This window comes from Clytia hemisphaerica, unplaced genomic scaffold (genome assembly GCF_902728285.1).
Source record: "Clytia hemisphaerica strain Z4C2 unplaced genomic scaffold, Clytia hemisphaerica genome assembly, whole genome shotgun sequence".
Lineage (NCBI taxonomy): Eukaryota > Metazoa > Cnidaria > Hydrozoa > Leptothecata > Clytiidae > Clytia > Clytia hemisphaerica.
The window spans coordinates 426,963-442,951 of record NW_027103835.1 but is presented as its reverse complement, the minus strand read 5'-3'; the positions used below and the strand labels follow the sequence as shown (position 1 = coordinate 442,951).

The window sequence follows — 15,989 nt, the reverse complement described above, 5'->3', positions numbered from 1 at the left end:
CATAAAAGGAGTTGCGGACCGTTTTCGCAAAGCGAAGAAATTTCGACACGAACAAATTATTTTTATAACAAGTCAAACTTTTATTGATAATGTTTTCCAAAAAACAGCTTCGCTTCGTCGAATATCATCAAGCTCGACTGAATAATTTACGAAATCCAATTTTACTTGTCAAATATCTGCTTATTATCACACGGTACCCCTTTAACTGCCGTGCGTATTTTTTAAGGTTCGACCTATTTGCCAGATGTCGCCATATGCAAAGAAATGTCGACATCGGCAAAGAAATGGAAAGTGCCCATGTCGGCATATGCCTCTCGTTCAGAGTTTTCTATATTTTCTTCACCTAAAGGCTCGGAAAAGATGACGAAAAATTTGAACTCGAAAAATATATCCCATATTGTACTCTGTACCGTGTGATAACTATTACTTATTCTGATTTATATTTTGCCTTACGATAAACTTCCAATATTTATTCACTAGCCTTATTATAAAATAATTTCTCTTAAGTGGTTCTACCCTACACTGCCCTCAGGTTTTAATTTCGACAGGCTTTCGCTTTGCATCTCCTTAAAGTGTAGTTTTGATGATAATTGATAGAACAAGGTTTCATATACAGTAATCAAAAGGTTTCACTGTAGGGGTGAGCTGTTTTTTTTATTATGAATCGCTGTTGTTTTTCATAATCAACTCACATAAATAAAGTAAACAGTAAACCAGCTATCTTTGCTTTTAGTTGGGCTATTACAAACAGTTAGAAAAAATAGGATCACGATTATTTACTCCTGTTACAGGCTTATTCATATACACTGAAGGATGTCATTTGGTGTCGGAAGACCTCGCCAACGGTCGTCAAGAAGTCTTTTACAACGCAGTCGAAGAAATCAGTACAATCGCTTTGCAATATGATGGCAAATTCGTTGCTGTTGGATGTGCTTATAATCCTATGACTAAATTTGGACCAATCGTTATTTGGGATTTAGCTAATAAACGAATTGAAAAGGTATTGGCGTCGATGGGTTCTACACTTGTTTTAAAAAAAAACGTAAAATGTTTAAACAGCAAATATAGAGAACATAAAAATGAAATGACTGCTTTAAGTTGAAATTTTCGCCATCTTTCGTGACTTCATCAGCATATAGCTCAACAAAAAATGATATCCTTTTTATAATGGAAGCTAGAAATTTCACAAAAAACGTAAATAATAAAAACAATGTAAAATCTATACCTTGTTCTATAAGAATATCCAAAATCTTTATAGAGCCTCCAGATGTTCCTACCTTTTTGAGTTTCAAACCTAAAAATGGTCTTAGTTTCACCAATTTGTTAGAATTTTTGTGTGATTCTCTAAAGAAGTTTTAGTTTAACTTTTAGATTAGCTGCAAAGCCTTACAATGTTCTCAACTTGTTTTTGATATTTTGGCCATCGAAGTGGGGATAACGTGATATCTCCAATTCTCAAACCTTTGTTCATTTCGAGCTATTCAAGAAATAGTCTGTACCCCCTAAAAAACCGCTGTAAATTGAAACTTTTTGAGAAAGCACGAAAATCTGGGAGGATATACATTTTTCATGTTTTTGGACACGTTTTATGAGCATACAAAAATTCGAAAACAGACTCGCAGATGCTTAGGTCGAGCGCTTGACAAGGCTGAAAGTGCTTATTTTGCTAATTTTCATGGAAATTCCGAAAATTCGTAAAATCCCAGCCAAAAACAGCCAAAATCAGTAAAATACACTTTTTGAAGGCTCAAGGTATTGCTTAAATTTTTGCCATATAATGCTTATAAGTGCAATGCTTATAAAAAACATCAGTCCTCACGAATTCAGAATTTTCATCTCTTTTTTTACCCACTAGACATTGGAGCACCACAACTGCAGTATAATCGGACTACAATTCTCCAGAGACGATCGATTCCTGTTATCAGTATCTGACTATAGAGAATGTTCCATCGCCATATGGGCCTGCCAAGACTACACAGTGGTTTGTCAGGCAACTACTGATTATCCAATCCATGCAGCAATATGGCACCCGTATAATGCAAATGAGATTGTAACTGTTGGACGGAATGCGACGTTGCTGTTCTGGTATTTAAACGATGAGAATTATCAAGAAATGAAGTTGGAGGTATTAGAAGAACGGGAGGTCTTTTTTTTGTTAATCGTAGGATTATAGGATCGTAGATCGTAGATTCCCCTTCCATTACCCACTCTAACTTAAGTTGGGCCTATAGTATTTTAATTAATTTGTTTAAGTTTCAAGTTGTTTTCATTCGATCAATGCATTTGAGTTATTGGTCTTCGATATTGAGGCCAATGAAATTAGGGAAAATGATTAACATGAAATGGCTTTTTTAAAACTGCTATCATTTGTCTTTAATTGTAAATTATTTCATAATTTTGTAATATTTGTAAATTGATCATAATTTTAATAGGTATCGCCTGCTGAATTTCCTAAAGAAGTTTTCAGACCTGGTGACGAAAATCATGACGTCACCTCTCTAGCTTGTAGTGGCAAAGACCAATTGTTGACGGGGACTTCCAACGGAGTCATTTGTGTGTGGAGCATAGCCGATAGAAGATGCTTCATGCATTGGCAAGCTGACAACACTGAAATATGTAAGCCTGATCACGAGTTACTCTTAGGCTCCAAATACACGGGGATGGCGGTTCGAACGTCCATGACTACCCGGGCTCTCTATAAACTGAACGTGGGAAGGTGAACATGGCAAGGAGTGGAGATCCGAACCGCGAGCCCCTGGTTTCAGGCGCTGACAGCTTCACCATTCGGCCATAGCTCGTTTAGGCTGTCGACTTTCACCCTTCCCGTCCAGTTGATTTAAAGACCTGATTTTGAAGGCCAACTTACTGATTTCTGTTAGTATAGGCTATTTCACAGTCGCAAAGTGTAATGGGTAATCGGGACCACTGCGCGCTAATAACTACTTACCATTGGTCCAAGGTTTTGAAAAAATTTGAAAATTATTGTGTCTAGCCAACCGAAAGCCGTTATGGAGGCAGGCGCAATCAGTGTTGATTAACCATGATCCTTTTCGAATGTGAAATGGCCTATATAATGTGTCTGTAATACACATACGCTCTTCATATTCCGAAATATGCGGCATTTATAATTAGCCGTGAAACAGAATCGTTTCCTTCTCTATTCCTCCTTTTGAAAATCTTCACTTCATATTATATCACTCTGGTCCTCATCCTAATACAATTATCTCATTGTTCTATCTCAAACAACCTGTGATTCTTTGGAAAACTAGAAACGCAAAAACCCAATACTCAAGTTTTTCTTTACAAGTATGTACGTTAATTTTGAATGTATACCGATTTTATCGTTCTACAATTACATCTACTAATCTCATGGTTGATTGAAATTCTATTGACGTTTTTGCTTACGTTAATTTGTAATTTTCCACGAACTTGTAATTTCTCTCCTAGCTTTTGTAATTTCCCTCCTAGATTTTGTAATTTCCCGCATAAGTGAAATTTCCATCGTTTGGAAACTCATCACTTTTTTCGAAGTTCTTACTAACTTCAAAGGGTTAAGTAAATGGAATACTATCCTATTAAAACTTGATTTCCGTTTCTATGACTTTTTTTGAGACCTCTTTTTAAAGTTTCAGATTGATTTCCAGTGTTGAATTGACGTCTTTCAGAATTGTTAGAATTTCAATCCAAACCATGAGATTAACCAGGAATCCCATGCTTGTTTTCGTGAAATTCTGGATAAATTACCCTCGGTCAAATTTCGAAATGTTTTAAATTTCCCTCGTTGCACTCGGGAAATTTCAAAAAATTTCAAAATTGACCTTGGGAAATTTATCCCGAATTTCCCTCGCAACCATGAGATTACTAGTACAAATTGAGCTTTATTAAGCTCATTTGAAGTCGATCGTTACTTCGATTACCAGCCGGGTTAAGAGAGAGTGATATACCTTATTACACGAATATTACTAGGCAAGTATTTAACGGCCTTGAAATTTGCACGATCTGAAATTAACACGAATTTATCTTCTTTTTCAAAGAAACAATGGCTTGTTCTAATTAAGGAGTTTTTCATTAACACGAAATTTTTCGAAAGTGTTGTATTGGTGAATGTTCGTTTATTTTCAGGTTCTTTGTCCGGCAGCTGTGGCCATGTCTTAACAGGATCTGCTTCAAAGAATATTAGACTGTGGAAACTTCCCAATATCGAATCAATACTTACCCAGGCTGATTCAACTAAGTAAGCCACACTAATACCTCTTTGAATATAGACCATTTTCGTAATTATCTTTTTTTATTTTTTTTTATTAATTGTATTTCAGGCACTTCCATATATCTCAATGGCTATTCGTCCTATTTATAATAAGTAAACTAAATAAATAAATAAATTATTATGTAAAAAATTATATATAATTTTCAATTTGCAAAAATATACGTACGACCAAAAGTTGATTCACTCAATTGAGAACAAAATCATAAATTGAAGCTTGGATAAAATTGTACAACTGCCCTATCTGGGCAAGTTGAAATACAGAGCTATATATCTCTTCAGTGAGGCCTATTCACTTCTGAAAGATATAACTCTGCAGGCAAGGCTTTGAACTCGGAGAAATTCTAAATGGTGGAGACTAAGTATAGTATCAGACAGTATTCATCAGAATTGGATTGAGAAATATGAAATAAATTAAAAATCAATAAAAAAATTTATTTTAAACAATAATTATTTGTCGGAACAAAGAAGAGCAAAAGTAGTGTTGTTGAATGTGGGATTGATGCTTGAAAATAATCCTGTGAAAAAAAAAAAAGGAGATCGTGATCGGCTAGGAAGGTAAAAAAAATCGATTGCTTGAAAATGGCTAAACATGAAGTACTAAAAATATATAATTTAAATTTGAAATATAGAAAATAACTATTTATTATCTTATCGACAACTTGGGAGACTAGAAACTTAAAAGAAAATAGACAAAACTAGAAGTAAATTGCAGCTTGGATTGGAGAATTGTGGAGATATTAACTTATTGTTGGTATAGAAGTCTTACTAGTAGTAGTAGTGATTGTTAAAATGTCGAATTTGTCGAGTGTCATAAACTAATGTTGCATAATATATATTGCAAGACTAACATCTAATAAATATTTGTTTAAAGAATTGCGAAATTTAATAGAATCAACCTCTTCCCGAATAACCTTTGGGAGATCATTCAAAAGGCGACTTGCCTTACCAATAAACAGTTTTTCAGATACATTACATACATAATTAGAATCAATCTCTTCAACATTACGTGTTGGTCTACCAGCAGCTCTCAGATGGAAGCCCTTTAGGTATGATGGGAAGTCCTCCAGATGAATCGACTTGTGGGCAAGTTTGAGTTCGAATTCAACCCGTTGTTGCATTGGTAACCAGCCAAGGTTTATTACATCCTCAGTTGTTGAATATTTTAGCGTTACAAAGGATGCGATTCGACATAGAAGCTTATCAAGTTTTTTGAATTGATATTGCGGAAGGTTCCAGAATAACGAGCAACAATAGTTGATCCTCGGTAACAATAGTGCTTCTGCGAGTTGCTTACGTAAGCGATACGATGCAGTGCGACGAAGGTATCGAAGAACATATAGCTTTGCATATACCGATTGACAAAGTTTGTTGACATGAGCCTCCCAGTTCAAATTTTCGTCGAACTGAACACCAAGCAGTTTATATACGGTAACTCTTTCGATCAATACACGTGTTTCCTATTAGCGGATTCATGTAAAAAATTCACGAAAAACGTCGAGAATGTCTCTGATTGGCTGAAATATTGCATATACAAGCATATTTTTCAAAATGTCCAGAGTATGAGGTAATCTTTGCATGCCTCCGCCAATCAAAAGTTTGTTTACTCGACGTTTTTTCGTGACTTTTGCATGAATCTGCTAATAGGAAATAGGTGTATTGCTTTGCGTGATGAATATGGAAGGTCGGATGGGTTGGGTTAGCGAGATCGTGCAGCTTACCCATTCTGGAAGTCGATAAGAGCATGATCTTTGTCTTTTTGTTGTTGAACGCAAGATTGTCTCTACGTTTAAATGGTGGTTCATTCGTGTAGATACTTATTCCCTCTTTTCATAGACCCGGTAGGATTTTTCTAGCCAGTGGGGATAAAAATAACAGGCCAAAACTTAATGGGTTGATATTCTCATGGTTTTTATGACTGGAGATTTGAGTTCTAATTTTGCACTGGTGACAATATTTTGCTCAATTTTACCAGTGGGAATGGGTCCCTGTGGGTCTGAATGAAGGAGACGTATCTGGACGTATACTCAGTATCATATACGACATAGAAATGTTTGTAATAGCCATATCATATTGTCTTTAAAAATTTATAACTTGAGATGAAATCAAAAACTAAGCAAGTAGCCCTGATCATGTGCTCTTAAATGACTTAAGGATACAATTTAATACTGAAGTCATTTTTCAATCTACAATTCACCACCTCTAATTCGATATTCAACAAGGGACCAAAAAGTTTTTCTTCGAATTAGAGAAAGATTCAAATTACGAAGAGAGAGAAATTCAAACCACTTTCCAGCTGTGGGGACCAATATTTTAGTTCGAATTACAGAAATATTCGAATAATGAAGGTTCGAATTAGAGAGAGTTGACTGTTCTCTCATTTTCACATTTTCAGGTCACAGAAAGGTGTTGTAATGGAAAGAGAACAAACATTGGATGCTCCAATTACAAGTCTGGTGTTCGATGAAAATCTAGAAATGGTATGCAGCACCTATAGTATAACTTGGACCGATCCCAGCCAAGCAAAATCTTTGATCGGGCTTTTTTTTTAAAGTGGTCCCCTAATGGTTGCACTACTCAACGTGGGTGAAATAACTTTTGAACGGAAAAAATAGTGCTGCCATTAAGGTACTATTTTTCAAAAGAAACTCCGTTCAAAGATGGCGGTTATGGCTTGGTCCAGAGAATATAAAAGACAGATCTTTTAAGGATAAAACAAAATTCTTTCAGAAGTTTAATGTATTTGATGTCATTTACATATAAGAAGATATCGCTAGATAATAAGGTATTTCCTGGCGTACATCAATGACGTAAATAAAGACTGGGATAGACAGGGACAGACAGGGACGAGGTTGGGGTTCGCTGCTAAAGCCTTACAAAAAATGTTTTTGCCAAATATTTTTTGCCAAAGTTGGACGGTACAGGTAAAACTATTACGCTTAAGGCAAAAAGTAGCTGGTAAATAAATGACGATTGTCAAAGGTCAAAGATTATTATGTCGATGTCCGCTAAAGTTTCTTTATATAAAATTTACATTTCGCATAAAATTTTAGTGTTTACGTCGCACTAAATTTTCAGTTTTTCTTTAATTCTTTTTTTCCCTCAGGGCTTGGCTAGTACCACAAACGGGTCAATTTGGTATATCAATTGGTCCGAAACTGAGGCTGAGTGTGTCCGAATAATTAGTGGTCATCAAACTAAGGTGACGTATTGAAGTTTTTCTAGAATGTGATCAATTTCACCCCAGACAGCCCCCCCCCCTGTGTCACAGACTGATAGGACCCCCTGCCCACTGAAGTATTAGAAAAATTTCGTCCCTAAATACCCTACAATTCAACACCAACGGAAAATTGACTTTGTTTTCTTCCACACTCAAAATTCAATGGAGAAAATTGCACTCCATCTCCACTGGACTTTCTTGACCTTTGAACGATAGAATTTCTAACCCCATTGGGATTTCGATAATTGAAGTCTCCACCCCACAGTGGGAAGAGAAGTTCAACCTCTGTGAGACAGGAGTATCAGGCAAAAATGGAATGTCATAAAATTTGAAGAGGTGTAGGTCTACATTGCACTTAGTATTGTATTTAATATTTTTAGATTTGGCTCAAAATTATATAGTTTAGAAACAACTTTCATTTTCATTTAATTTTCTTTGCACAAGTAGGCATATTTTAGACTCGCAAAAACCTTTGCTCATAAAAGAAATGTGTGTGGTTTTGTATTGCTCATTGAAAGTAACTTTCATTTTGCTTACTCTCTTCAGATAAACAGTTTAGTATCTTGTGTTGGTAATGACGAGTTTGTTGCCACAGCTTGTGCAGATGGAAGTCTCAAATTATGGGCAATGGATTCCAGAGACCAAGCAGCTCAATTCCTCGTCATTGGCCAGGTAGGGTAGTAAAAACTTGGGACTAAAATTTAGTTGGTTCATACAACGATGTAAAAATAATAGATAACCAACTTGCCTTGATTCTCAAAAAACATCCGTGTTACGGTTGTAAAACTATTGATTACATTTTGCATCGTAAAAAGTGCAATTAAATAAAAACTTGCTTCATTTGCAACCTTCTATTGGACAGAATCGATCACGTGATGTATATTTTTCCAAAATTTGGGTTAGAAAAAGTGTATTTTCCTATAGGCAGCCTCACAGAAGGAATTTTTTAATTATATATTATTGTTCTATAAACATTAATCTGTTTATTTTGTATCAGGCAACCATCATGCACTTTTCATTCGTGAGATATCGCATTTCAAATCAGACATATATTTTTCAGATAACAGCATTTTATGAGCGTTTATTTATCCAGATGAAGATTAAGTGGTATCAGGCCGATCAGTAGTCAATTTGTCTAAAGATTGGTACCTTTATCTTTTGAAAAAAATTCCAAAATTTGCAGTAAATAACAATTCAAATTTTCTATCAATTCAGTGGATGTCAAAAAGTGTGTCAAAATCTAGCTAAAAGCATAACATGCACTGCACACAGAGCTTTTTAATAGAGTGCTCATTTCAATAGGAAAACAATGGTTGTTCTCTTGGGAGAAGTGCCTTCTAGAGGTAGTTGGTTATCTATTATTTTTACATCGTTGGTTCATATTTGTTATTTATCGTTGACATAAAAACAAAATGCAACTAGGATAATGCAATTCAACCTATTTACTTATTTGCAACTTATACAGTTCTTAAGTGAACACCGACACCATCAATGTGCACTTTCCATATTGGGCTTTTCCAGAAAAAAACCGTGCACCCCCTGTTGAGGAGGTCCATCCTTTTGTTCCCCTTGGAATTCAAGGCAATTTTAGGATCATATCCCTCTGGAATTCCGAATTTTTACAAATTTTCAATCATCATCCCCTTGGTATTCCGCTTATTTTTGACGGATTTTCGTCTACCCTTATGGAATTCCACTGCATTTCAAACCTTACCCCCTTGAAATGGAAATGGACCTACTCAACAGGGGGTGCACGATTTTTTTCTGGAAAAGCCCATTCTACATGGACATAACGTTAGTATGAGATTAAAGGGATTATCTAATGGTTTGACGTCATTTGCTTGTGAATTTTTTCCATTGACAAAACCTCCAAATCTTTTTGCCTAACTTTTTGCCAAAGTCAAGTCATTTTAAGAAAACAATAGAATTCTAAGGTAATAACTGTGTGAGAATTCATTTTTGAAAGTCCACATTGTCCTTTCTCAACTACAGAAAAGAACTATGAAAAATAATTTGAAGGCTTTGCTCAGGACCATGGAAACAATCTACATGAAAAAAGCCTTTAAACCATCTGATTGTAGTGAGTGAGCTTAAAATCATTACGGAACATCTTTTTGATAAGCAACCAGGTTGCTAAGGCTTGAGAGCTCAAATTTGCTCTTTTTTTCACTCGTAAAGTGAAACCTTTTTAGATAGTCTAACCATGACAAACGATAGCCCTTGACTCATAAGCATAAATATGGTTTCATATCATGGGTTGTTAATGCTAAGCAACCCCAGGTTTGGACCAAAAATTGGAGTTACTTATAAAAAGATTTTTAACCCTTTTATTTTATTACCGTACATCCTGTGCCCAAGTTCAGGAGTTGCCATAAAGCCATTATGGTAATAACAGGGAGGGCACATTGCTATACATTGTAACCCTTTTTTTAACGAAAAAAAATTCTCTACAGGAATGTACTTGCGTAACATTCTGTGCAGAACATGTTGACAATAAAAATACCAAGGAGTTGTTAGAATACAACCAAGTGGTTCATCCACTCAAAAGATATGAAGAACAGCCTTCCCAATGTTTGGCTGGATACCAAGATGGCACTGTACGGATGTTTGATTTCGGTCAAATGAAGATGCTATTGAAAACGAAACCACATTCTTGTAGAGTTACATCCATTGCTGCCTCATTTGATGGTAAGTACAATTTCCCTAGCTAATTCTTAGCCGGTATTAACCTGGGGACACTCATATGGTACGACCCATGGCATGTGTCTAAGGGTGGGTTTTTCTAGCACCTCGAAATGCATAAGGAGGTATTTTTGATAGATGGACCAACGTTGAGTGATAATGAATTGCAAGTCTGACAGTAAAAAGTTCCATATAATGATGAACGAATAAAATCTTGTCGCTGGTCTTATATGCAAGTGTGGTAGAGTCTCTTTACACTTTAACTCAAACCTTTATGATTCGAATGTCTACTAAACTCGAACAAGTTTGCTCGTCCCTTAAAAACCTTACTCCACAACTCGAAATTTCCTTTAATTCGAACAAATTTGTGTTCCCCATGTGGGTTCGAGTTATAGAGACTTCTGTCTTATTAAATTAAGGGGAGAAGAAAAGATGAAAGTCGTAAAAATCGTCGTATAAGGTTTTAAGGATAGTGGGGATGATTAAGATCGCAAAAACCAAGTCTTAGGCACAATACGAAAATCAATGAAAAAAACTAATTTCACTATCTATAAAGTAAATCTCACAACAGTTAATCTGATTAAAGTGAAGGTAAGCTAGATAACTACTTAAAGAGGAAACAACAGAAAATTCTTGTCTGTAAAGTAACAATTTTTTGACAAAGCTGTATATATTTTTTAGCGCACCCGGTAGTTTTACACAATTTTAATTGTTCTCTTTGTAGGGAGAGTTGGCATCAGTGGTAGTGACGATGGATTACTGGTGATTTCAAGCTTAACGACTGGCATGACTGTTCGAGTGTTCAATGACCACAGAGGAGGAGCTCTTTGCAGGATTACTCAACAACAGGTTATATCAACTTTGTGTTCAGCTAAATTTATTTTGCATTAAGTGGATTAGTTTTCCCATTTCCGCGAAAGTTAGTCCTCGCGAAAAATTTGAAATTCCGAATTTTGGCAAAAAAATGTATCATATGTAAAATAAAGCACCTGTCGTTCATGATATTCATGACTTAATGTTTTCTGCGGAGACAACCGGGTTTTTGCCAATAGTGGCAAATTTTAAACATTTTTCTTCCTTACTTAAATTGCCACTATACTGGGAAAAACCAGGGTGTTTCCTTAACCCTTTGCGTGCCGTTACCTTATTTTTGTACCCCAATCCATTTGCCGAGGGGTAATTTTTTTTAGTAACCTGATTTGCCGATGTCGTATATATACGACATGCAAATTTTAACTCGTGTTGCCGCATGTCGTATATATACGACAAGGATATTTTATTCCTATTTGCCAATGTTTGACATTTGTATTTGACATTTGTTTTATATATATTTTATGATAGACTAAAATAAACCTGAAATAAATCTTTTGAGCACTTAATATATACTTTCACTACTACTATGGATTTTTTTATGTCGGATATATACGACATTGGCAAATAAGAAAACCATTTTCCTAAAAGCTGATTTCTCGGCAATAGCGCTGCCTCTTTTTTAAAGGCCTCGGCAATTAGGTAAAAAAATTTGATGTCGGATATATCCGACATTGGCAAGTAGAGTGAAAATTTGCATGTCGTATATATACGACATCGGCACGGAAAGGGTTAATAAACATTACTTCATAAATATCATGAACTGTCAAGGTAAATAAACTAATCAGCGCAAGAAAAATACTATCTAGGCATTCATCACAAACAATTTTTATCGATTGTCATTATAATTTTTATGTCGGGTGACACCCGTCTCAGAGAGGATTAAAAGGAAAAAAGATGCTTTCCTCTCTGACCGTTTGCTATCAGCGATTCCGACCTTTCTATTATTCCCAGGTTTAAAGAAGGGTGTCAGAATTAGATGAGGGATGTGGACATTAAACCAACTTACGGTACTTTTCATTCCAGACTCAAAATTCGTTATCATCTTCTCTGTGGTTGGCGTCCAGTTCGGATTGCAGGATCAGCGTTTGGCGATCTGATTGGTCGAAAGATATTTGTGAACTCAATGATTGGATCACATTTGTACGACCGAGTTATTCATCTGATCAAGGTGCCGACAATGTAAGTTAAGGAACAGAGGAGGCAATGAAAAATAATTCTCTTGCGTGACAACTGAAAATATGTATTTTTTTAATTGATAGAATTGAGCATTTAGAGCTGGTATAAATTTCAAATTACGCTGTTTGAATTGGTTTTGTTTTCCGCTTGGTAGAAACAAAGAGTGTACACTGAAAGCGAATTGATTTCAGGTTTGGCTTTTTTTTGGTAATTCTAATATTTTTAAATATTAAAAGCAGTCTATTTTGACCAATTTAATTTTTTTCTATTATTTTTAGGAGGCAATACCATGTCTAGCAGTGTTCAGCCCAAGTAATTCTGATTTGTTGGTTTACACCGGATACACTGTTCAAAAAGAAATCTCTTTTTATAGCATGATCAAACGAAAGGTGAGTCATCATTGTCCACAACAGCCTGTCTCACAGCCCCGGTGAAACCATAGAGGTATAAAGAAAAACAGGAGTTGAATGTGTCGGTAATTGGTCGTTAATTTCTTTTGATTTCTTTTATAAACTGTATCAAAAGAAATTCTAACCTCGCCCGATAAAATAAGACTCTAATTAAGATATTAAATAAAACTTCGTCCGTGAAACAAGTTTATGTTCAATTTCGTTATCCGTTAAACTTTGTTTTGAAAAGATATTTTCTCAAGCCAGAAAATGAAAAGTTCTTTATAAGCACACGTGATTTCAGACTCAATTTGTAGACATAAAGTCGCTGGAGAATTTTGGAGGAAAGTATATAAGCAATAGAGTTCACCTTAAAGAAAACAATGATCGAAAAATCTTGTCATTCGATGAAGGATTGCGAAGTATACAGGCCTTTTTTTAGTCCAAATATTTTCTTACACTGATGTCAGAAACAATGAATCTCGAATCTATTAATTTTTAAAGCTTCAATGAGCCAATAAGATTTCACCTATGGATAAAAGAGCTCATTAAGAATGCACGATATATGAGTTAATGAGCATGCACACATCGTAACTTTTTTAATCGCAGGGCGAGCTTGGTTACAATAGCATACATCTCCTGTTTCTTTATACCTCCATGGTGAAACTTCTTCCAACATTTCTGTGGAAGTCGTAATATTTTGATAGAAATTCTATTGTTCTTAGGTCAAAAGATTCAGTGGGGATGGTTTGGGAGTTCAATATTTTCTATTGAATTTTAAATGGGAAGAATAAGAGTCATTTTTTAAGTGGGGCTGAGGTATTTTTTCCGGCCGGGGACGAAATTTTAGCCAAATTTTCCAGCGGGTCTGGGTTCCCAGCGGGTCAGTGACAAAGGGGTTTTACAGGATGTAGATTTATGAACATACATTAACACAACAACAATGAAAAAGTATAAAGCCATCCCTCCCCTATGCAAGGCACTTAAGTGAAAACACAAGGCAGAGTAACCTTGTCTATACTGCAAATTTTTTTCAAAGCGAAGCTCTGTCGTTTATAATATTGTGATGTCATACGCTACACTACAAACACGGTTAAAAAGGGGGCGTGGGCAACGTAACGATGGTGTTAAAGGACATCGTTTAATGTGTCCACTCGCATTTGCTTACACAGCATTTTTAAACAAAAGAAAGAAAACGCTTTTCATCTTTCGGCACTGACCGAGCACAAAGTTTGGGGAATTTTTTTTGTTAATTATGCTGTGTCAGCATAGAGGCGAGCCGGGCCGGGCCGGGCCGGGCCCTCTTTCTATATCATAAAAAACAATATCTTTAATTTAATTGTATTCTTTTAGGTTGTGAAGACGGTGTCCATATCAAATTGGATTTTAGCCTTGGATATTTCACCGTGTGGAAATCTCCTTGCTGCCGGGACAAAAGGTATTTTTTCAAATGACTAAGATTTCTCAACAACAGATTTTCTCCTGTGTGGCATCGTTAGAAAATAAAGGCAATAAGAAACGCAAGTCTCGTGATTTGATATCGCTGAGCTTTATATAGACCCTGGAGGCAGTTTCTTAATCGAGGTCAACCATACTCTTTAATTGATTTTTGGTGTTCTAATGGTGCAATGGCTTGTTTTCGGGTACCACTTTGTAAAAAACTCTGAGAAAAGATGATGGATATAGCTTAGTCCAGGGTTTATGAGGGTCAGTGCTTGATATTAGATGGGGGAACGGGAAAAATGAGGAAATGACGCTCTCGAATAATGGTGGTATGAATAATGGTATGAATAATGGTCCATGAAAGACTTTTTTCTTCTTCTCTTTGGCATTTAATGATGAAAGTGAAAACTAAGAATGGCCTATACACCTTTTCGACCGTAAATCCTTTTTTGACACATTTTTCTATTGTCTATAGGTGCGAAAAAAGGACTGGGACAGTTTTAGTGGGATAAAGCGTAGCTACGGTCGAAAAAGTGTATTCCAGAAAAAAGTTGTACCTCCTTTGTTGAGGAGGCCTTTTTGGGGAAGGTGATCCCCTGGATTTTTATTTTCAATTTTTCTGGAGCCCCTTGGATTTTATTTTCTGATTTTCTAGACCATACTCGTAATACTAAGCACCCTGGATTTTTCTACCTTATTTTACTGACCCAGGATTTTTACACTCGAAAAATCAGACCCCCATAGGCGCCACACCTCCTCGACATAGGGGGTACAGGCTAGTTCTGGGATAGCCCAGTTTGATTTCATTCCTTTTTTGACGTTTCTTTGTCTTTTTTAATACTATGATCACAAGTACAGTCATGAAAATTCAAAAAATTGACTGGTGAACCAGACGTGGACCACATGTCTATACACGGTGTAAAGAAGACACCGAAACGTCAAGAATGAATAATATTAAATTCTTAGTTTTCACCAACCTCGTTCCCTGTGTAATATCGGCTTCTTTATGCTTTCCTATGCGTCAGATAATATTCCCTAGCGCCAATCAGTAATGTAAATAAAGCTTGGGATACACGGGGACGAGGTTGATTTGTCACTTTTATCATTAAATTTAGCTGACTCAGCAAGAAATCTTTTCAAACCTCATTACTCTTACAAATTTGCCTTCCAGATCGTTTGGTAAAACTCATCGATTGTGAAAGTGGAACGTTCCAAGATTTCGTAGGCCATTACGAAGCTGTCCAACACGCAAAATTTGTCAAATCTGGTAAAGCGCTGGTATCGTCCGCTCATTCAGAACTTTTGAAATGGGACGTTTTAATTTGATCCAGATATATACCAAGAATCCTTAAAGTCCGCATACTCATGCTTTCGTATAAAACACTACGCCATGAATATCAAGGATACACGAGTTTAGTGCTCGCAATTAGTCGTTATTGCCTGTATTTACAGTATTGGCCTAATGTGTCTGTTGTGATGTATAGACACCCCTGTCTCACAGACCCGGCGGAGCTTCTTTCCACCCGTTTGGATGAAAATTTATATCAAAATCCCGAGAGAAATTCTATCGTTTCAGGTTAAAAAGTCTAGTGGGAATGGCTTTGGTGTGCCAAATTTTTCCGGATATGAAACAAAGTCATTTTTCCAGTGTCGTTGAGATTCAAGGATTCCATTGGGTACTGGGTTTGTGACAGGGGGTGTGTATAGCCTCGTCCCTCATTGTCGCCTTTTTTAACAAAGTATATTTATTTCATAATTCACACTGGTATACTTATGGCGACATCCTCGAAAATTGAGATTATGAAAACAAAAGTAAAAAAATGGATGACTCCCTTGTCAAATTCGGTTTGTTGGATTTGTAATCCGGCACTTTCTCGTGAAAATTGAAGCTAAACGGTAATCTAAAAAGATATTGTTCAGTTTTGTGAAGAGTAAATAGACC

The 15,989-nt window shown here is 36.0% G+C and overlaps 1 protein-coding gene across 1 annotated transcript; it reads left to right on the top strand.

Moving 5' to 3' along the window:
- The first annotated feature begins 264 nt into the window (after positions 1–264).
- LOC136807054 (WD repeat-containing protein 90-like) lies at positions 265–15,690 on the top strand. Its single transcript, XM_067063622.1, has 14 exons — positions 265–316; positions 792–1,000; positions 1,856–2,125; positions 2,433–2,616; positions 4,123–4,234; positions 6,660–6,744; positions 7,371–7,466; positions 8,031–8,156; positions 9,938–10,172; positions 10,891–11,015; positions 12,063–12,218; positions 12,494–12,604; positions 13,958–14,042; positions 15,219–15,690. The coding sequence occupies exons 1-14, from the start codon at positions 265–267 to the stop codon at positions 15,371–15,373; spliced, it is 2,001 nt and encodes a 666-aa protein (XP_066919723.1). The 3' UTR covers positions 15,374–15,690.
- Positions 15,691–15,989: the final 299 nt, after the last annotated feature.

Coding starts and splice junctions, on each gene's coding strand:
- LOC136807054 (XM_067063622.1), top strand. CDS start 265: ATGTCGACATCGGCAAAGAAATGGAAAGTGCCCATGTCGGCATATGCC. Junction 1,001..1,855: donor CTAATAAACGAATTGAAAAG/GTATTGGCGTCG, acceptor TTTACCCACTAG/ACATTGGAGCACCACAACTG. Junction 6,745..7,370: donor TCGATGAAAATCTAGAAATG/GTATGCAGCACC, acceptor TTTTTCCCTCAG/GGCTTGGCTAGTACCACAAA.